Genomic DNA, 21,869 nt, shown 5'->3' on the forward strand with positions numbered 1-21,869 from the left:
GGACATCAGCAATGATATCCCTCATTCCACGGCCTCTTCTGAATCTGGCTTGAACCTCTGGAAGTTCTCTGTCGATGTATGCTTGCAGCCGTTTCTTTATTACTTTTAGTAAACCTTTACTCGCATGGAATATCGAAGAGATTGTCCAATGATTTCCACATTCTGTTGGGTCACCTCTCTTTGGAATGGGCACAAATACGGATCTCTTCCAATCAGTCGGCCAGATAGTTGGCTTCCAAATTTCTTGGCAGAGATGAGTGAGTGCCTCCTGTGCCATACTTTCTTGAAAGATTTCAATTTTCTTTCCAACAATTAGTTGCTGTTAAGTGCCGTCGAGTTGAACCTGATCCTTAGCAACCCTGTATAGGGTTTCCAAGGAGCAACTGGTGAGCTTGAACTGCCGACCTTGCAGTTCAAATGACTGATACATTAACCCACCGCGCCATACCAGGACTCCGAGTAGTCCATCAATAGAGTCATTCAGTATTGCACCTCGAGGTTTTAATTTTTCTTCAGGTCTTTCAGTTTGAGAAATGCACATCCCTTTTGGTTTCTAACTACAGTCTTTGCAGATTACATTATAATTTTTACATTACATTTTATTTTGTCTTCTTAAGGTGCTCTTTGAAATTTTCTTGTATTCATTTTAGCTATTTTATGAACTCCTGGTATAGCGCTGTAGGATTAGTACTGGAGTGTGAACCACAAGGTGTCAGCAGTTCAAACCCACCAGCTGCTCCTTGGAAACCCTATACAGGGTCACTATGAGTCAGAACTCACTCTATGGCTTCTGACATCTATTTTTGTGTTTTCGAGTTAAGTATTTTTTAATGACCTTGTGCGTTCTTCATCTGTGATGTTCCTGATGTCATCCCCTAACTCCTCCGGTTTTCTATCATTAGTGTTAAATCTGTTGTTGAGATGGTCTGTAAATTCAGGTAGCATGTCCTCAGAGTTGTATTTTGGCTCGTGTAGATGTGTTTTAATGTTCCTCAGCTTCCACTTACACTTGCATGTGAGCAGTTGCTAGCCGCCATCAGCCCCTGGCCCCATTCTGACTTGATACTGAGCTTTTCCACCTTCTCTTCCCACAGATGTAGTCGATTTGATTCCTGGGGACGTTGGCGATGTCTGAGACCTATTTGGTTGTCACACTGGGGGAGAAGGTGCTCCTGGCATCTTGTGGGTGGAGGCCAGGTTTACTGCTCAGTGTCCTACAGTGCACGGGACAGGCCCCACCAAAAATGATCTAGAACCAAATGTAGATAGTGTCCAAGCTGAGAACCAGTGGTCTAGGTGATTCCGGCCAGCGACTCTGAGGCCAGCTAACTTAGGACCCCCAAGCCTAAATCAGTCATAGGAGACAATGCCTGAGAGTCGCCACCTCTGACAAGACAGATCTGGGTTCTTATCCTGGCTCCTCGGCCTGGTAGTGGAGTGACTGTGAGCAAGTCAGCTAAGCCCTCATACCTCAGTTTCTTCATCTGTAAAGTGGGGCTAAAGCTCTCCCTCATAGGGTCAGGGTGAGGATTTGATAAGTGAATGCATTCAGTCCCCCTGGTGGTGGGACTGGGAGGAGGACAGTCACAGCAGAGCTATGGAAAGGCTCAGGTGTCGGGCCACTTGTGAAAGGGTGTGGGATTGGCTGCTGACTTGGATGAGCTGAGGAAGCAGAGCTGAGGCCGACTAGGGTGCTTGGCCAGAGCCCTGCGTCCGTGAAGGCGCGTTCCCCAAGACGGGAGGAAGCACGGGTGGTGGCGCCAGTTTCACGGGGGGCGGGCAGTTGAGACGTAAAGTTTGCGGTGCTTGTTGAAAATCCAATTGGACAATTCTCACGGACAGTTTGAAATCTGAGCCTGAGTATGGAGAAGTGGGAGTGCCAACAAATATTTGGGAATTGCCATGGCACTAGAGGCGGGGGGACCCTCTCAGTGACACTGACAGAGAAGGGGTTTAGGGTTCAAGGGCTGAGCTTCATGGCAGAGGGGAAAAAAACTGCAAAGGACTCTGGGAGGGAGCAGCAACAAGGAAGCGAGGGGCTTAGGAGCTGGGTCTGGTGCTGGGGTGGGGTGGGGTGTGCTGGGGTTCTCGGTGTGCTGCTGGTGTCGGAAGCCAGGACTAGGGACCACTGGTTTGGGTGCCCAGTGGCATGTCTTGGGCATCTTGATGAATGGCTTAGTGTGTGGCCTGAGACCTCCAGCCTGTCTCAGCATGAGAGCCAGGCTGCCCGGGTGCCTGGAGCCAAGTTGAGCCTGAGTAAACTTACCTCCTTCTCTCCTCTCTTTCAGCAAATGGAAAGGATCCTGAAGAAAGCATCTAAAACCCACAAGCAGAGAGTGGAGGTCAGTCAGGGTCCCAGTAGTCACAGTAGGTGGAAGACCACTGAGTGTTGGCAGGGAGGGGGTTCATAGGAAAATTCACGTCTCTTTCCATTTCATTTTTCCATGTACTTAGTGAAGTACTTATTGAAGTATGTTTCTAGGCAGTGGGGGACTAGGAAGCAGGGTCTGACACTCTATTTCCAATAGTCTGCGTGTGTCAGCCCTGGGACTCACAAAAGTCGGATTTGCAACCATTCATGAAGATGGCGCAGAAGCCGGCAACGTTACGCTCTATGTGGACGGGAGCTGACTCACAGAAGCTAACTACAGCAACAACACATACAGATCTGTGTTGTTGTTGTGAAGTGCTGTTGAGTCAGTTCCGACTCACTGCCACCCTTTCACTCAACAATAACAACTATATATATGTTATTGGTGTTAAGTACTGTTCCGTTGGTTCTGATTCATAGCTACCCTGTATAGGGTTTCCAAGGAGCAGCTGTTGGGTTTGAACTGCTAACCTTGTGGTTAGCAGTCCAGTACTTAATCCTACATATATGTACATATATATGGAGTCCTGGTGTGGCACTACACAATAACAACTATATATATGTTGTTTTTGTTAAGTGTTGTCGAGTCGGTTCTGACTCATAGGCACCCTGTATAGGGTTTCCAAGAGCAGCTGGTAGGTTTGAACTGCCAACCTTGTGGCTACCAGCTCAGTGCTTACCCCACAGTGCCACACCAGGACATACATACACACACACTCTCTCTCTCTCTTTCTATATATATATACATATACATATATATACACACATACATACATACACACACAAACACACACACGTAGGATGATAAGCCCTGGACTGCTAACCTTAAGGTCAGCGGTTCAAACCTACCAGCTGCTTCATGGAAACCTATACCAGATGGCTGTGAGTCAGGCCCACCTTGACAGCCCTTAACAACAACAACACATGTATAGTTGTTATTGTTGAATGCCGTCAGGTAGGTCGTGAACTCACAAACACATAATATGTGGGCTTCAAAAACCTTATGGAAAAAAATGATTAAAAGACAAGTGAAGTTTTCCATGAACTTTTTGAAACCATCTCATATGTTGTTGTAAGTGCCATCAAGTCAGTTCTGACTCATAGCAACCCTCTATAGGGTTCCCAGGGAACAACTGGTGGGTTTGAACCACCAACCTTATGGTTAGCAGTCTGGTGCTTATCCCATAACACCACACCAGGACTCATATAAAGAGAGATTTATTTTGAGGAATTGGCATAGGAGACTTTTGGGGGAGGAAGGGGGTTGGCAAATTCTAAATTCCTATGTCAGGAGCCAGGCTGAGAGGCCTGCAGTCTTGTGTCCCTGAATTGGTAGGTTGGGAAGAGGGAGATTCTGGTTGAAGATTTTATTATTTGTAGTCTGGAGGCAGAATTCTCCTTTAGGAAAGTTCTAGTTTTGTCTTTAGGGCCTTCAGCTGCTTAGATGAGGCCATCCCTCATTGTGGAGGGTGATCTGCTTAAGGCCAGCTGCTCAAAGACTTGCTAGCTGCCACTGAGGCAGCCCCACTCACCGCCCAGCCTCCACTGCTCTGATCCAGTCTCCACTGGCTGATCTGTGCAACTCGATCACCAGACCCTTCCTCCCAGTCCATCTTAGTCTGGAAGCTCTTAGCAACACACGCGTCTCCACAGGCAGTGGATGATGAGTCTGCATGCAGTGTGCTGTCCAGGAATAAAGCCTGGGTCTCCCACCCAGAAGGTGAACCACAGAGTCACCACAGCATCACCAAACATCTGGATACCACCACGTAGGCCACGGGTTCAGGCATCTGTAGGTTGGGTTTACGTGGAGAGAGGCTCCTAGAGAGAGGTTGTGGAAGCTGTGGGTAGGCGCACCTGTGAGGCCTGTGTGGGTCTGTGCTGAAAAGCTTTTCTCCTTGACTTTCCCAGGACTTCAACAGGCACCTGGACACACTCACGGAGCATTACGACATCCCCAAAGTCAGCTGGACCAAGTAGCCTACCACCCTATGGACATGGCAAGGCCGCGAAGAGAAGTGAAACACAAAGTTGGGGTTTATGTCCAGTGCCTTTGGCATTTTCCAGAAACATTCTTTTACCCATGCCTGTGTGTTTTCTATTGCGACAGTGCTTTTTGAAACTGTCTTTCCATTCTGGAACTTGATTAAAGTAAGCTAGCTGTCCTTTCACCCAATTGTGGTGTCTCAGTAGCCCATAGAAGAGAAAGATTTTCAGTGTGGACTGGAAAGCTGTGGAAGTTTATCCAGCAGGAAAGTTGTTCCGGTGTAAGTGCCACATACAAATGCCTAGTTCTCTGAGTTGCATTTAAGCCTCAGAGACAACCAGCCAGCTCTCTTCACCCTGATAAAACTGGCTCCCAAAGGTGGGGCACTAACACTGCAGGTGTGGCCTCTGCCTTCAGATGTGAGCTCTACCCTTCTGAGCTCCCAGTAGTTGGGGCTTCAGTTGTCTCATCCAGGATCTGGAGAAATTACCCCAACTTCTTTGCCTGGTTTGCAGAGGACTGCCATGGGTGGCAAGGATGGGCATCCCTCCTGGTCCTTTTCTGAGCCCATAACTGGCCTGCAGCCCCTTCCCCAGTTTCCCCATTCCAGACATTTCTAATGGGTTGGTCACTGTGGCTCCTGTAGTAGGTATGACTACTTTGTAATGAAAACCAGGCTTGTCTCTCAACCACGATTCCAAACTATCCCTGTAGTGAGTCAGAGTTGGCATATAACCTGGACCTTGTTTGGGTGACAGGCCCAGGGCTGAACCCCAGCAGATAGACATGTGCATGGTCAAATGTAGCACCCCACTACTGGTGCTGGAGAGCTGGGGTCTCAGGGCCCGTGCACTTGGGGAAAGTCTCTGCTGACACAACTTCCAAAAGTACCAAAGCCAGAAGACAAAAAGCAAATAAATATTGGCCTTGAAGCTGTTACATGGGAATATAGAAAGCAACTACCAATTAGTAATTATGAGTCTCTATATCTTAATTAAAAGCTGTTTGATTTCTATTGAGAAGGTTGCCTTTTGAGTTTATTGTACATGGGCTTAAGGTTCCTGGGTGGGTGGTGCCGACAGTTTGTGTTTGATTACAATCCTAAAGGTTGGTGGTTCAAAACCACCAGAAGAAAGCCCTGTCGGTCATCAGAAAAGATTTTGATCAGGTGTGCTGTTGAGTCAAGTCCAAGCCATGACAGCTCTGTTACAGAGTAGGACTCGAAAGGGTTTTCTTGGCTATACTCTATATGGTAGGAGATTACCAGGTCTTTGTCCTATGGGGCTGCTGGGGGCGTTCAGATTGCCAACCTTTTGGTTAGCTGTTGAGTGCTTAACCAAAGGTGCCACCAGCTAGGAAACCCTGTGGAGGTGTTCTACTTTGTTAACACATGAGATTAAACCAGGGATGGGAGAAAGGGAAGTTATTTCTGAGGACACTGAGCCTTATATTAGGGTGATGAAAAAAAATTAGAAACTGTTTGTTTATAAGTTTGATAAACGTAATCAGCATCACTCAGTAGTACGCTGGTAAAAATTGTTGAAATGTTGAATGTGTTAAATTGTAGCATACGTAAAAGGTTAGGTATTCTATCATCTATGTTCAGTGGGGGTGTGGTTTCATGAGATCATTCCAGGGAGACAGAAAACCACGTGTTCACTGGCATTGACACTGACAGGTGACAGACAGTGACTATGGTCAGGCGTGACTACCTGTCACAGTTTGATCTCTTTCCAAGTAACTGCCACCTCGCCCTATCCAATGGAGCTTCCAACACTCTCATCAGACTTCCCCTCCGTAAGGCCTTGGCCCCAGGTGGGGGTTGTATCGCTCACCTAACCTGATCCGGGGGAGGGGAAAGGGGGAGGCGGGAATCACGCATCACACCAGGTTTCCTGGATCCTGGAGGGGGCGGTGGAAAACACACCTCTTACCGGGCTGCTGCGCCTGCGTAACGCCATTCCGCGCCTGCGCAATTCTGGCAGCTCCGCCCAGACCGGACATAACGGTCCGCTCGTGGTTCCCGGACCGGAAGTAGAGGCGGACTGTCGCGGGGCGCGCCCGGCCTTACTCAACTTCAGGTTTAGCGGTGTTGTCGAGGCCGCCGCCGAGGCCTCCTGCCGCCGCCATGTCCGCTAGCGCCGTCTACGTGCTGGACCTGAAAGGCAAGGTACTCAGGTCCCCCCAACTTTCCCGTTGCCAAGCAACTGGCGGCGGCCTCGCCCCTCAGGAAACCACCCTGTTGCTAGGTAGCCGGTGTGGGCCCCACTCGGGTGTGAGACCGGGAGGTCCCCAAGGCCGCACCTAAGGACTCCTCCCTATTGCTAGGGAACCGGGCGGGGTCTTCTTCCGCAAGCCCCGCCTTGCTGCTAGTTAACCCTGGGCGGCCTTCGCCTGGTAGCGGCCAAGGAACCGGCTGCACGACCCTCCAGCCTCTGGCCGCTGCCCTAGGGGTCCAGAAGGCTTCGGGGAGTACGGCTTCTGCCCCGGGGGCCGCACGACCCTTGACCGAAGGTGTGGCGGGGACAGGATGCCCTGGAGCTTGTTCTGCCCTCGAGGGCGCAGCCGCTACTCTTCCTCGGGCGCTGTCTCGCCGGGTCCCTTAGGAGTTGCTGGAGAAAGGTTCACGGGTTAGGTGGGAGCGCCTTTGTGCAGAGGGGGAAACCGAGGCACGGAGGCTGAAGCCCAAGGTCACAGCAGGTCGCAGAGATCGGACAGGTTGAGGGAGGCGTGGATCCCGGGAGGGGAAGCCAGAACCCCCGTGGGCTCCGCTGAGTTTTGTGGCGCTGGCCCTGCCTGGTGAGCCCGGTGTGCAGAGCAGACTGCTCCGCGGGCTTCTGGGACGGGGACCTTTCAGAACGAAATCGCCGGCCTCTTCTTCCAAGGCATCTGTGGGTGACGGTGAACGGCAGCCTTCCGGTTAGCAGCGGAGCGTGGGCGGCCTTGGCACCGTTGGAAGGACACGGAAACGGTCCCTCTTGGTAGTTGTCAAAAAGTTTCCACTCCTGGTGACCCCGTGTGTGCAGGGTAGTCAAGGCTGTGACCTGTCAGAAAAGCAGATCGCCCGGCCTGTCTTCCAAAGCGCTACTATTGTTGTTAAGTGCCGTCCAGTTGGTTCCAACCCCCAGTCACCCTGTGTAGGGTTTCTGAGAAGCGGCTGGTGAGCTTGAACCGCTGATCTTTAGTGGGTGGCTTCGAACCACTCCCCCTTTTTGCCTGGTAGTTAAGTGTCTTCGTTTGCACCTGTCAGGGACTAGCCAGGCACAGGGAGCCAAGGGCAGAGCAGGTCCCTGCCCCCTGACACCTGTAGTCTGGTGGGGGAAATGGCTGTTACCTCCAAAAGCACAAACCTATGTGTGTGGCCCTGGGGGAGCAGTGAGCATGAGCTCAGCTCCCAGGCCAGGGAAGGGCCCCCGAGGGAGTGGAGTGTCTGGGTGCTGGTATGTGAGGTAGGGTTGGATAGAACTAGACCAGGAGCCTGTGCTGGGGGCTGGGTGCAGGTGCAGGGACTGAGCCAAACCAAGCCCGTCGCCATCACGTCAGTCTGACTCACAGGAGACCGATCACGGAGCTCCGTAGGGTTTTCTTGATGGTCATCTTTATGGCAGAAGATCACCTGCCCTTCTCCCACCATGCCACAAGGTGGGTTCAAACTGCCAGCTTTTAGCTTGGTAGCCAAACGGAAACAACTTGAGCCACTTCCACTAGACCTTAGAGGGAGTCTGAGAAAAGCTGCTTAAAGAAGAGGTTAGGGAAGCCTTCCAGATGTGGACTGCTGTCCTCCTTCAGGTCCACCAGCAGGAAAGGCAGTGGTCTGGTGCAGTTTGCATCTGGAGCAACCAAAACAGACCCAACAGTGTCAGCCATGTCTGAGGGCAGTCACTGAGAGGGACCGGGGGTGGGGGTGGGGGGTCAGGTCCTGAGGGGTAAGGAGGGGAGTTAGTGCAGATGGGAGCCAAGAAGTGACGTGACTGCCCTTCCCCTCCCTAGCACCTTTCTCCTAACTGGACTGCCTTAGGCTGCCCTCATTGGATGCCACCCAGAGTCAACAGCTTGTGGGCCCTACTCTGGGCTTCCTTGTGCAGACTATTCAGAAACAGGAAAGATAGGCATCCTAGGGCTGGGAGGAGAGAGGTGGCAGTGTACCTATGACTTTGTGTCCATGGCAGATGGTGTTTGACCAACACTAAGTGAACGACACCTGAAGCGGTTCATGATGTCACAGTTGTGCCCTGCTGACCAGAGCCTCCAGCTGCACAGGGGAGCAGCTGGGCCCTTTCCCTGGTTACTGGGTCTTGCTTGCTTATGCCATTAGCAGGTGTTGGCGTGAACACCTAACATGTGCCAAGCACAGGTTCCCTGTAGCTGTGGGGGCTGGGTAAGCTCAGCACCCCCTTCCCTACAGCACTTCCCTTGTCAGGTGCCTTCCCTCTGTCTGGCTTTTCTCATTGGTCAGGTGAGGCTGTTTCTGGAATGTTCTGGGAACTCGCTGAGTGATCTGCAAGGTGTGGCCCTACACCGGGCCCATCATCTTCATTAGTCCACTGTAGCCTGAGGTCCAGCAGCAAGACATTACTGTCCAGTCCGATCCAGGCAGCCACTAGGATTGCAAGGGCAGGGATGAGGCCTGAAGGGCCACAGTTGCTCAACTTTACCTTGGCTGCAGGAAGGGAGGTGGTTACGAAAGGCTTCCTGGAGGGCAGTGCCACGACTGGGTTTGAGAAGGTGACCAGGTGGCAGTCAGGTTGAAAAGGAGGCGGCCAAGAAGGTAAATGGGTGGGGACAGCCTCTAGGCCTGGAGAGCCATTGTCCTGGGTCATGCCCATGCTTGGAGGGCAGCACCAGGGGGAGAAAGGACAGGAACCTGACCACGGAAAGATTGTCACATGGAAGAGATGGGGGGCAGAGGGACACAGAGAAGGAGCCACCACCCTTAGAGACTGTCACGAAGAGGAGGGGAAGCCTGGAGGAGGAGTTTGACCCATCATGAAGATTTTAGGAAGCTGCTCTCAGTGCCCCCTCCCATGACTTCAGGCCTTGACAGTGGCCTCCTGACCAGTCGCTGTCCACCAGCACTCAGTGAAGGCTCCTGAAGCACTTCCTGCTGGCACAGCTTTGCTCTCCCTGCCAGAGCCTCCAGTCGCACAGGGAACAGCCAGGCCCCGGGCCTCTCTGCCCTTGTCTGCCAGCCTCTCGCAGCTCCTGACACCGCTGACTGCCTACTTCAATACGTGGCTGCCAGGCCTTGCTCTGTTGTCCTTGTGTCTCTCTCCCTGCTCCCGTTGGGCCCGCCTCATCTGCTTCCCCATGGAAGCTGGGATGACCCAGAGCTCTGTGTGCGCAGGTGTGCTTGTCAGTTCTGACTCCTGGTGGCCCCTTGCATCATGACAGAGGAGACTCTGTCAAAACGACTCCATAGGGTTTTCTTGGTAGATTACCAGGCCTGTCTTTCGTGGTGATGCTGCTGGGTGGGTTCAAACCACCAACATTTCAGTAAGTAGTTGAGTGCAAACCTTTGCACTGCCCAGGGACTGGAGTATGTGTGACTCTCACATGTGTCCCATTCACGCTCTTGTTTCTGGACCCATTGGGGGCCCCACGGCTACCGAAAACTCAACATTTCCCAGAAGGGACTCCTGTCATGTTCCCTCTGCATTGAATGGCATTGCCCAGCCCAAAACCCAGGCATTATTCTGGTTCCTTTACCTCCTCACCCACGCTTACCCACCATAGTACTGGGTCCGCCTACAGCCAGGTCCTGTCCCTGTGCTGGACCGTAGCCACTATGGCCAAAGGGAGTGTATGACTCCATTGACATGCATTACAGGGGGGCAAGGGGAGGAGCCTGCATTAGTATTCCAAGTTAGGATGCCCTGGTGGTGGCACTGGGGCAGTAGGCCTACCAAATGTAAAGGCCCTGGGGCAGAGACTGCCATGGAGTGCAGTGAACTGGGAGAGGAGAGGAGAGATAGAAAGGGCCTCCAGACATGGGACAAGGCCTGGGGTATGTTCTCAGCACAGGGGAGTCTGTGGTGGCATTATCAACCAACCTGACTTAGGCTTAACATGGGCCCTCTCAGTCTTTGTGGAGGAAGGACAGGCTGGTCCACGTTGGTGGCAGGAGTGGGACTGTCCCCTCCAGTCTGTCCTGTGTCACAGTCCACTTGGGGCCCTCAGCCCCCACTCTGTGGCTATCCTCAGTCCCTCCCATGGACCTCGTCTCCTCAGTGTGTCTGTCTCGGCATGCCTTGTTTCCAGGCCCTGCGTGGTTCACCCTACAGGGTCGCATGCCCTGTGTGTGACCCTCTGCACAGCTGTGCCCTGGGTGAACACACACATTGCTCCACCATCCTCTTGAGGACTGGTGCCTGAGCTCCTGCTGTGCCTGTGGCAGCCCTAGAGGAGGGACGGTGGGGTGTGGGTGGCCCAGGGACACCCCAGGAACAGGGCTTAGCAACAACGGCAGCCTAGCAGGGAGTAGGCAAGGACGTACCTTTGCTCACAGGGTGACCTTGACAGCCATCTCTCCACCTGTCCACCTGTGTGAGAATAACAGTCCTCCTCGTGAGGGCATTGGAAGAGGGTAAGGGGTACATGGAGCTCCTCAGCTGGGCCACCCCCACTAGGAGCTGGGTCCTTGAGCCACAGGCTAAGAAAGTGTGTGTAAGTGTGCATGCAAATGCATGAGTGTGCATGGGGACAGGCACTAGGATGGTGCTCATTCGAGTGTGCTCTCAGCTCACCCGCTCATCTTACACATTAAAGACTCCATCATGAATCCTATGTCCCTAGCAGGGACAGTCTGAGTGGGTCACCTCCAAGGTGGCACCCAGAGCCCCTTGCCAAGCTACAGGGTTGCCCTCTGGTACACAGAGCTACACCCCCCAAGTGTACCTGGTAGTTATCTCTACACCTTGCTTTTAAAGTCCCTTCTTGAGCTGTGACTTGCATATAACACTGAAGGCTTCTGAAGTTTACAGTTGCTGAGTGTGGTCCTGTGTGCCCACCAGTAAGTTATATGGCACATCCCACCTTTCCAGAGCTCCCCACACCCAGCTTTTCTACCCATCTCCAGGCAATAGTCTGTTTCTAGTCAGCTTTCTCAAATTTTATACAACAGATGCTACAAGATCCGAGCCTCACCCCTGTGGTCATTGTTAGGTATCCCCTTCTCTCCCCTGCTGGGGAGTGCTCCATAGTGTAGGAGGATACCTATCTCTCCAGTCACCTGTCAGGGGATATGTGTGTTGTTTGGAATTAAAGCAGCTTTGGACAAATACCCACATGATGGATGGACAGATCACTTTCTGAGAAACTGCCAGAATGTTTTCCTAAGTAGTGGTCTCACTGTCCATGGTGGAGGGGGTCTACAGGGGCTTGGCACCCTCACCCACGGACTATGAAAGAGCACCCAGGAGCCAGGACTCTGGGTGCAGAGGCTCTGACGTGGGCAGGAGGGATGGCATGTAGGTGCCCTGGGACAGGGTGTTAAGACGAGGAGTAACAGCACTGCCCTCTCTCCCGGCCCAGGTGCTCATCTGCCGGAACTACCGGGGTGACGTGGACATGTCGGAGGTGGAGCACTTCATGCCCATCCTGATGGAGAAGGAGGAAGAGGGCATGCTGTCGCCTATCCTGGCCCATGGCGGCGTCCGCTTCATGTGGATCAAGCACAACAACCTCTACTGTAGCCTTTGATGGAGGCCGCGTGGTTGTACTTTTCATTGTGAGTGTGGCCCTGGCATCCTGGAGACTCAGGCTTAGTAGACCTGCCCGTCAGGTCCATGTCAGGGAGCGCCTGGGAATTTGTTCGGAACCCGGGTCTTGCCGTGTACCTCTTTGCTTATCCATGGGGTGGGAGTAGTGCACAGGCCAGCAGGCCATCTGCAGCCACCCTGGCCCTGTGATGACTGCCCAGTTGTGGTCTGAGCTCAGCGGGACTGGGTGGACTGGTTCTTGGTCCAGCTCCAACATCCTCATGTGGGTGCTGGGAGAATGCAAGGGCTCCTGCTGGTGACCCTGCCCAGCATGCCCTGCATGAGCAGCATCATTTCCCACCTAGACTGCCACGCAACAGTACTGGTTGTATTGGTGGTGAGGAGAGCGGTTTTCCAGCAGGTCCCCAGCCAGGCAGCTGTCACCCCCAGAACTGGAGCCGGAGGGGGCAGCCTCTGCCCCTCTGCCTTGGCCTACACCCGAGCCAGGCCGTGAAGGTGGCTCCCAGAGCTCACAGCTTGGTAGGGAGACCTGGGCAGCGTGTGAATGGCAGTGAAGTCAGGGCTCCTGCACTGGAGAAAGCCAGAGACCCAGGCCCATAGAACGACATGTACATACAGGGAGCAGAACAGCCCTGGCACTTTACAGCCTGGCCCAGTGAGCAGGTGGAAGATGATTGTGAAGTGCCATCAGGTCGATTCTGACTCAGCAACCCTTTATAGAGGGCTTCCTGGGAGTGGCTGGTGAGTTTGACCACTGACTTGTGTTAATAGTCCAGTACTTACCCTACAGTGTCACATCAGGATTTCTAATGGACAGTTGTTGTTAAGTGCCATCAAGTCGGTTCCCACTCTTAGCGACCCTGTGTAAGGAAGGTTTCCCAGGAGCAGTTGGTTTGAACCTCCAACTTTGAGATTCAAACCAACTTTGCAGTTCAGTGCATTATCCTGTAGAACCACACCTAGTGGAAGATGTTGTTAAATGCTGTGTAGTCAATTCCAACTCATAGTGACCCTGTATAGGATTTCCAAGGAGCAGTTGGTGAGTTTGAACTAACGATTTTGTGATTCTCAGTCCAGTGCTGATCCTACAGACAGCGCGGCACCAGGAAGATAGAGCTGGTTAAAGAGGGAGCTACCCTCAGGCCAGGCCAGGCTAGGGTGGCCCTGTTCCCACCCCGGGGCCTTGCCTCCACTCTTCCCTCTACCCCTTCTGGCCCCCAACCCTGTCCCCTCACCATTGGCTTCCAGACTTGGCTCTTTTCACCTGTTAAGCATCCTCCCTGTCACAGTGCCCAGGGCAGGCTGAGTCTTTTGGCGTCTCGGTGGGCCTTGTATGTCAGCTGCAGCTGGGCATGATGTGAACTCTGTGCTCAGGAGCTCTGGCCATGGGACTGGTGGTCGCTCATGTGGAATTCTCACCTTCCATGAGGGAGACCTGGGTACAGTTCCCTGTCAGTGTACCTCGTCCAGAGCCACCGCCTGTTTATTGGTGCAGGCGGACAGGTTTCAGTGATGCTTCCAGACTCAGACAGATTAGGAAGGAAGGCCTTCCATAAAATAGCCCATAAACCCTATGGAGCACAGTGGTCTAACCCTGTGGCCCAGGGTCCGGTGTGTTTGGTTCTCTTGTGCATAGTGGCTAACAGCAGCAGCAGGCCTGGTCTGAGGGAATATGGTGTGGGGATGATGGGGGACTCAGCCTGTGGGGCACTGGCCACTCCCAGATGCCCAGGAACCAGAATTGGCTTCTGGAAGCTCCTTAACCTGCTGTGCAGTGGTTGCTACCTCCAAGAAGAACGCGTGCGTGTCGCTGGTGTTCTCCTTCCTCTACAAGGTGGTGCAGGTAAGCTAGAGGGCGGGGAGGATGCCCTGGACAGGAGGAGGGGCACCCTCCGAGATTGCACAGGTCTGGCTTGGTGGCCCCTCACCCCAGTGGCCCATTCTGGAGATTCACTCAGAAGGAGTCTGAGAGTGCAGTGGGGGAGGGGTGCTCTGGCGTAGTCAGGAACCAGCCATGAGGCCAGTGGGCCTGGGACAGGGAGCCTGGCCAGAGCTCAGCCCACTGGAGCGAGGAGAGTCCCGTGAGGCCTGAGCTGACCTTCTTCAGAGTCTGAGGAGAAGCTGTTGCATTTTGGCAGGACCACAACGTAGCCTGCCTTGGGTAAAATGGCCTCTCTGACGGCAGCAGGGAGACCACTGAGGAGGCTGTGAGGTCCTGCAGTGCTTGGAGCTGGAGGAGACTAGGGCCCAGGGGCTGGAGTGGGCCTTTCATACTTGGGTGCTATCCCCTGCAGCCAGCTTGGCTGCAAAACCATTGGGAGCAGGGCTTGAGGGTGGCGGTGTAGGGGAGGCGAGCAGCAAACATCCAGGAAAGGCCCACCTATGGCAGTGGAGTTGGAACCTGTGTCCATTTCCTAATCTTCCAAACTGTGTCTTGGACTCTGAGCCAGGGTCATCCCCACATACTGCTGTGCAGACTGGCAGCTCGCAGGGCTGGGAGAGGCTGAGACAACCTCCCGTCCAGTCCCCAGTAGCTCTCAACCCCTCCTGTGTCGCCCTGGACTCAGGTGAAGGTTAACAGTGACAGTCAGACTGAAAGAGAGAGAGACTTGTAGAGGGAGTGGAGGCCTGCCTGCCTGCCTACCTCCCAGGCTCCTGTCTTCCCATCCCTCCCTGAACCCACATCCCAGGACAGGGGATGGGCAGTCAGCTTGGGCCCTGAGGGGCAGAGGAGTTTGTGCATGCATTCGTTCATATATTCATTTTATCCTCTCCCTTGTCCACCCCCTCTCCACCCACCTAGGTGTTCTCGGAGTACTTTAAGGAGCTGGAGGAGGAGAGCATCCGTGACAACTTTGTCATCATCTATGAGCTGTTGGATGAGCTCATGGACTTCGGCTACCCACAGACCACAGACAGCAAGATCCTGCAGGAGTGAGTGAGGGGGGCTGGGGACTGAATCAGGTGCACTCACTCGCCAGTCCCCCATCCACACTGAGCTCATTTCAGGCCATCCCATACCTTTGTTTGACCATCACAAATTAGGCTGTGACAAATGTCTTCTGTATTTGGAATTCTTCTCTTCAGACAACAGCAATGATTAAGCTCCAACCATGAACAGGCACCGGGCTGAGCACTTTCCCTCCATTTCATTCAGCCTCATTTTACAGGGAGCCATGCCCTTAACTGACCAAACGAGCAATGGTCATCAGGTCGTTTCCTAAGGGTCAGGCCCCACACACCATGTGGGGACATCTCTTTTGGTCCCACAAAGTGACTGCTTTGGGTTCCTTGTCACTTGAGTGTGTGTGTTTGTGGTCAGTCGTAATATGTATATGTGGAAGCATGGCGGCTCCATAGGATAAGCACTGGACTGCGAACCACAGCGTCCAAAGTTCAAGCCCAGCAGCTGCTCTAGGGGAGAAAGATGAGGCTTTCTGCTCCTGTGAAAATCTTTCAAAGCCTTGAAAACCCTATACAGGGTTGCTGTGAGTGGAAAGCAATTTGACGGCACTTAACAACAACAACATAATGTTTGGTGAAAACATGCTCACCAAAACATTCGCCAGTAAAACTGCTTCCACACTTCGAACTCAGTGACACTGATGACATTTTTCATGTTGTGCCACCATTCTTGCTGTCCATTCCCCCAGTATCCCACCATCATTAACATAAACTCACTGCCCCCCAAATAGTCCTTTATAAGCAGCAGGGGAGCCAGGCCTTGCCTTCCACCACTTGATGCCCCCTTTCCCACTCTGACCCCTGCCCAAACGTTAGTACCCAGGGTGGGGGTTGTTGTGTGTTGACCCCGCTGTAACTTTGAGCTTCTTCCAAAGATACATCACTCAGGAGGGCCACAAGCTGGAGACGGGGGCCCCCCGGCCCCCCGCCACTGTCACTAACGCTGTGTCCTGGCGGTCCGAGGGCATCAAGTACCGGAAAAACGAGGTGTTCTTGGATGTCATCGAGTCAGTCAACCTCTTGGTAGGCTTCTTTTTATTTTTGGTTAAATTTGTCTCCATGACAGAAATAAAAACCACCAGACTTTTAAAACTAGCGAAGCCCTGAGAAATGCATAGGTTCCACATGAGGAGCAGAGGGCAGACTTGAGTTCAGACTTCTTACTGGAATGTGAGCTTCTTTTATCTTTGTGCGCTTTAGTCCCTGGGTGATACAGCTTGTTTGCCCTTGACTACTAACTTAAAAGGTGGGCGGTTTGAACCCACCCAGCTGTACCACTGAAGAGAGGCCTGACGATTTGCTTCCAGTGAAGAATATCAGTTCTACTCTGAAACACGGGGTCACCGTGAGTGGGAATTGAATTGCCCCCATGGCAGCTAGCAACAGCAACAGCTTTTGTTCTCAGATAGAATTAATGCACGTGTGGTATTTAAAATAAAGAGCAGTGTGTAAGCAGAGTGGAGGGTTCCCTGTGTAAGCAGAGTGGAGGGTTCCCACAGTCAGAAGCACCACTGATTTAAAACTCTAATGTCATCCTTTGAAACCGCATTCTGTAGAGAATATAAACATGCTTCTCTATTAAGCAAACCATAGTATGTAGTTCTCCTACAACTGTTTTTTTTTGTTTATTATTGTTTTGTGTATGGTTGATTATTTTTTCCCTTTAATTTTATTTTCCAAATTACCATGTTGTGAATTGTAGTACATGCAATACCCTCAACCTCCCTCCCTCCCCCTCCAACCCTGATCAGGGTACAGAACATTTGTCATCCTGCAAACTCCCTTGTGCTGCCCCCTTGTGGTCACACCTCCACCAGCCTGTCCCTGTCACTCCTCACTCCAGTTTTGTCACTCTGCAGTTGTCGTCTTAAGGGAATCACATAGCATGTCACGGTTTGAGCCGGGCTTCTGTCTCTCCGCACTATGCCTTTGAGATTCCCCCAAGTGATTATTATGTGTGTTCAGTTTGTTTCTTGTTATATTGATTTACGTTTATTTTATATTCCATGGTATGGATGCACCAGTTTGTTTGCCCATTCTCCCATTGAAGGACATTTGGGGTCTTTCCCATTTTTTTTTGTTTCTTGGGGGGTTTTGGCAATTATAAATAAAGTTGCTATAAGCATTCTGTGTCCAGGTTTTTGTGTGGACATAAGTTTTCATTTCTCTAGGGTAAATACCCAGGAGTGGGATTGCTGGGTCATACGGTAAGTCTATGTTTAACTTTATAAGAAACTGCCAAACCCTTTTCCAGAGTGGCTGCACCATTTTGCACTCCCACTAGTAACAGGCGTGTTTGGGTTGCCCTGCATCCTTGTCAGCACTTGGTATCGTCTGTATTTTTACTTTTGCCGTATCTACCCATAGTTCTCATTTGCATTTCCCTAATAGATAATGATGTTGGTCCTCTTTTCTTTTTTCTTTTTTTTTTTTTGCTAGCTCAGATAATGGCTTTATAAAAAATAAAAACTTTCTCTCTCTGATTACAGTACTAGAATTCTATCTTAACCATTGGAAGTTGATACACATATTTCTCTCACAACCAAATCCTACAATTAAAAACAAAAGTAGAAAAAAAATCAACAACAACAACAAAAAATGAACTCAAGTGACAAATTTCCCGAAATAACAAGTAATAGAGTCAGCAATAATTACGTCTATTATCGTCACAGCATAGTTGCTGGGTCACTAATATTGCCAATACCAACAATTTTTTTGTGTGTGACACTTAATTTCCTGGTACTACACTAAAGAATATCTTTTATGTCCAGGAGCATCTACAGAAATAGGTTTTGAATTCAACATTATGTTCTTAGTACCATGCTAGAAGCTGCCATTCTTTTTTTTATTATTATTCTTTTTTTTATTTTTTGTGAATTATGTGATAGTTTACATTGGAGAACATTAGTTTTACATTCATTCTATCGTATATGGTCTCTCATTGCCATGGTTGTTGGTCCTCTTTTCATGAGCCGATTAGCCATCCATACAACCGCCTTGGGGAAGTGTGTTTCTCCATCTCTAATGAACATTTTAAGTTGGATGGCTGGTTTTCTTATTGCTGAGTTTTGAAAGTTCTTTGTACACTTTGGATATAAGTCTTTTGTCAGATCCGGTGATTTGTAAATACTTGCTCCCAGTCTGTAGCTCATCATTTTATTCTCTTATATGTGGCTTTTACAGAACAAACATTTTTAATTTTAATGAAGTCAGATACCAACCTTTCATGGCCTGTGTTTTTGGTATCATATCTAAGAACTCATTTCCAAACCCAAGGTCGCTTAGATTTTCTCCTAAAAACTTTATAGTTTCACATTTCACATTTAGATTTGCGATCCAAAATAAAATATGAGGTTTTGCCCCCCAGATTTTTTTCTTTCATCTGGATGTCTAGTTGTTCCAGGATCATTTGATGAGAATACTGTCCTTTTTCCAGTGAGCTGCACCTTTGTCTGAAGTCAGTTGGACGTATTTCTGTGTGGCCATTTCTGGACTCTGTTCTGCCCCATTGATCTGTATATCCCTTCATCAGTACCATACTGCCTTGATAACTATAACTTTATAGTACTTTTGAAAATCAGTTAGTATGATTCCTCCAACTTTATTCCTTTTATGAAAATTGTTTTAGCTCTTCTAGCTCCTTTGTTTTGCTGCCTGCATTTTTTAATCAGCTTATCTATAGCTACAAAAAAATTCTGCTGTTGATTGATGATGTATTAAATGTATGGATCAATTTGGGAAGAACTGATACCTTTATTATAACAAGTCCTCTCATCCATGCACGTGGTGTATATATGTGTGTATAAATATATATATATCGCTATGGAGCTCTGGTAGCGTAGTGGTTACGAATCGGGCTGCAAACCTTAAGGTCAGCGGTTCAAAACTACCAGCTGCTTCGCGGGAGAAAGATCAGGCTTTCTACTCCCGTAAAGATTTACACCCTCGGAAACCCTGTACAGGGTCGCTATGGGTCGGAACTGACTCGACGGCACTTAACAACAACAATATACTTAAGGGTTTTTTTTCCTTCATTAGCTGTTTTGTAGTTTTTACCATGTACTTGTTTCTTCGATTTATACTTGAATATTCCAGTTTCTTGAAGATATTTATTAAAAATTGTCAGTTTTTGGGTTTCAGATTCTAACGGGGCATTACTAGCGTACAGAAGTATGACTGATATTTTTGTGTTGTCCTGGTATCGTTTGACCTTGTTAAACTCACTCATTCTAGAAGTTTGCTTTGTTTTCTTGTGGATTATTTAAGATTGTCTATATAGGAGTCCTAGTGTGGCGCTGTGGGTTAATGCACCAGACTGCAAAGCCGTTTGAACTGCAAGGTCAGTGGTTCAAGCTCACCAGCTGCTCCTTGGAAACCCTATACAGGGTCACTATGGGTCGAAATTGACGCGACGGCACTTGACAACAACCACATACAGATGTGTTGACTGTGAGAGTAGTTTTACTTCTTCTTTTCAAATATGTATGCCTTTTTTTTAGTACTGCTTTAGCAGAAATACTACAAATAGTTGGTTTTAAAGAACAGAAACGTATTGTCTTACAGTTCAGGAGACTGGAAATCCGAATTCAGGGGAAGTGTTCTTTCGCGCGTCTCTGGAGAAAGGTCTCTTTCGGTCTGTGTAGAGCTGGCATTTCTCAGTCTCAGGCGACCTCCATGTGGCATGGATCATCCCCTCTGCTTGTGCCTATTTCTCTCTACCTCAGCTCTGGTAGCATAGTGGTTATGAATCGGGCTGCGAACCGCAAGGTCAGGAGTTTGAAACTACCAGCTGTTCCGCGGGAGAAAGATGAGGCTTTCTGTTCCTGTAAAGATTTACAGCCTCGGAAACCCTGTACAGGATTGCTGTGAGTCAATTCTGACTCCACGGCACATAACCACCAATCTTCCCTTAGGAGCTCTGGTGGTGTAGTGGTTATGAATCGGGCTGCTAACCTCAAGGTCTGCAGTTCAAAACTACCAGCTGTACCACAGGAGAAAGATTAGGCTTTCTGCTCCCATAAAGATTTGCAGCCTCAGAAACCCTGTGCAGGGTCACTATGAGTCGATACCGACTCCACGGTACCTAACAACCACAACAACAGGCTTCCTTATGAGTATTGATGTGGCACTGTGAGTTAATGTGCTGGACTGCAAAATCGTTTTGAACCTCAAGGTCAGTGGTTCTAGCTCACCAGTCGCTCTTTGGAAACCCTGTACAGGGTCGCTATGGGTCGAAACCGACTCGACAGCACTTAACAACAACCTTCCCTTAAGGAACTCTGTAGCATAGTAGTTATGAATCAGGCTACTAACCTCAAGGTCAGCAGTTCGAAACTACCAGCTGTTCTGTGGGTAAAAGATGAGGCTTTCTGCTCCCGTAAAGATTTACAGCCTCAGAAACCTGTACAGGGTCGTTACGAGTCAGAAATGACTCCACGGCACATCACCACCACCACCAATCTTCCCTTTTCATTTCTCAGAGGAGATGAGGTTTAGGACACAACCCTGCATGGGTATGGCCTCATGAACATAGCAAAGTAAACCCTGTTCCCAATAGGATCATATCCATAGGGGTAGGGGTTATGATTCCAACACATAGGAGGATTTGGGGGGCACACCCTCAATCCACAACACTTACTGGCCTCCCTAAGACTTCCAGTACAATGTTGACTACAAGTGTGAGAGGGGAACATTTTTGCCTTGTTCTAGATCTTAGAGAGAAAACATTCAGTCTTCCACCCCTGTTTGCTATAGCTTTATTGTGGATGCCCTTTTTCAGGTTGAGAAAGCTCCCTTTGAATATTAATTTGCTACAAGTTTTTGTCATGAATGGGTGTTCTATTTTGCTTTTTCTGCATCAGTTGATATGATCATCTGGCTCTTTTCCTTTAGCTTGTTAATGTGGTGGAGTAACTATTGAGCCAGCCTTGCAATTCTAGAATAGCCCCAAGTAGGGTTCTGATATTGTGTATTATTGTTTACATAAGGAGTCCTGGTGGCACTGTGGTTTAGGTGTTGGACTGCTAACTGCAAGGTCAGTGGTTCAAATTCACCAGCAGCTCCCTGGGAGAGAAGCTGAAGTGGTCTGCTCCCATAAAGGTTTGCAGTCTTGGAAACCAGAGAGTCTCTATGAATCGGAATTGACTCAGTGGCACTGGGTTTGTTGTTTTCTCTTTTTTTGTTATTATTTACGTATTATTGGTGGAAGAAAGGAAGAGACGTTCTTCTCCTGCAGAGATTTACGGCCTTGGAAACGCTATGCGTCAGAACCAACTCAACCTATTAATATATTCCATTTGTTAGTAATTTGTTAGAGGTTTGGGGTCTACATTCATACAAGATTTTGGTCTTTAGTTCTCTTTTCTTATAATGCTTTTTTTGGTTTGGGCATAGGGTAATGCTCTCATAAAATGAGTTGGGAAGTGTCCCTTCCTCTCTTTTCTGGAAGAGATTGTGTAGAAACATTTGGTGTAGAACTCACTAGTTGAAACTATCTGAACCTAGAGATTTATTTTTGGGAGGTTGATAGCTATGAATTATTCCGTTCATTTAATCTTGGGCGAGTTTGGGTAGTTGATTGTTTTCAACGGTTGGTCCATTTCATCGAAGTTGTCAAGCTTCCATGCAGAGTATTGCTTGTAGTATTGTCCAGTTGTCTGTTAGTGTCTTGCAGTTCTGTGCCCTCTCATGCCTGGGATTGGCTGTTTCTGTCTTCTCTCTATTTTCTTTATCAATCTTGCTAGAGATTTCTCAGCGGTGTTCATCTTTACACAGAGTACTGGTATGGCACTGTAGGGTAATGCGCTAGACAGGAAGCTGGTTTGAGCCG

At 49.8% G+C, this 21,869-nt stretch overlaps 2 protein-coding genes across 4 annotated transcripts in view; both read left to right on the forward strand.

Moving 5' to 3' along the window:
* The window catches only part of FAM32A (family with sequence similarity 32, member A), an 8,944-nt gene extending 4,593 nt beyond the window's left edge, over positions 1-4,351 (forward strand). Inside the window, exons 3-4 of the mRNA XM_006877104.1 lie at positions 2,289-2,342; positions 4,283-4,351. Coding sequence (XP_006877166.1) covers positions 2,289-2,342; positions 4,283-4,351 — 123 coding nt within the window. The remainder of the gene's footprint in view (positions 1-2,288; positions 2,343-4,282) is intronic.
* A 2,111-nt stretch (positions 4,352-6,462) lies between these two features.
* Positions 6,463-21,869, forward strand: part of AP1M1 (adaptor-related protein complex 1, mu 1 subunit) — a 32,749-nt gene continuing 17,342 nt past the window's right edge. The window contains exons 1-6 of one of the 3 annotated variants that reach the window (XM_006877107.1): positions 6,463-6,528; positions 11,889-12,045; positions 13,852-13,919; positions 14,880-15,010; positions 15,916-16,063; positions 17,212-17,247. In XM_006877107.1, the coding sequence (XP_006877169.1) occupies positions 6,487-6,528; positions 11,889-12,045; positions 13,852-13,919; positions 14,880-15,010; positions 15,916-16,063; positions 17,212-17,247 (582 nt within the window). In that variant the 5' untranslated portion in view covers positions 6,463-6,486. The remainder of the gene's footprint in view (positions 6,529-11,888; positions 12,046-13,851; positions 13,920-14,879; positions 15,011-15,915; positions 16,064-17,211; positions 17,248-21,869) is intronic. The other 2 variants (XM_006877105.1, XM_006877106.1) reach the window with 2 other exon arrangements.

This window comes from Chrysochloris asiatica, unplaced genomic scaffold (assembly GCF_000296735.1).
Source record: "Chrysochloris asiatica unplaced genomic scaffold, ChrAsi1.0 scaffold00442, whole genome shotgun sequence".
NCBI lineage: Eukaryota > Metazoa > Chordata > Mammalia > Afrosoricida > Chrysochloridae > Chrysochloris > Chrysochloris asiatica.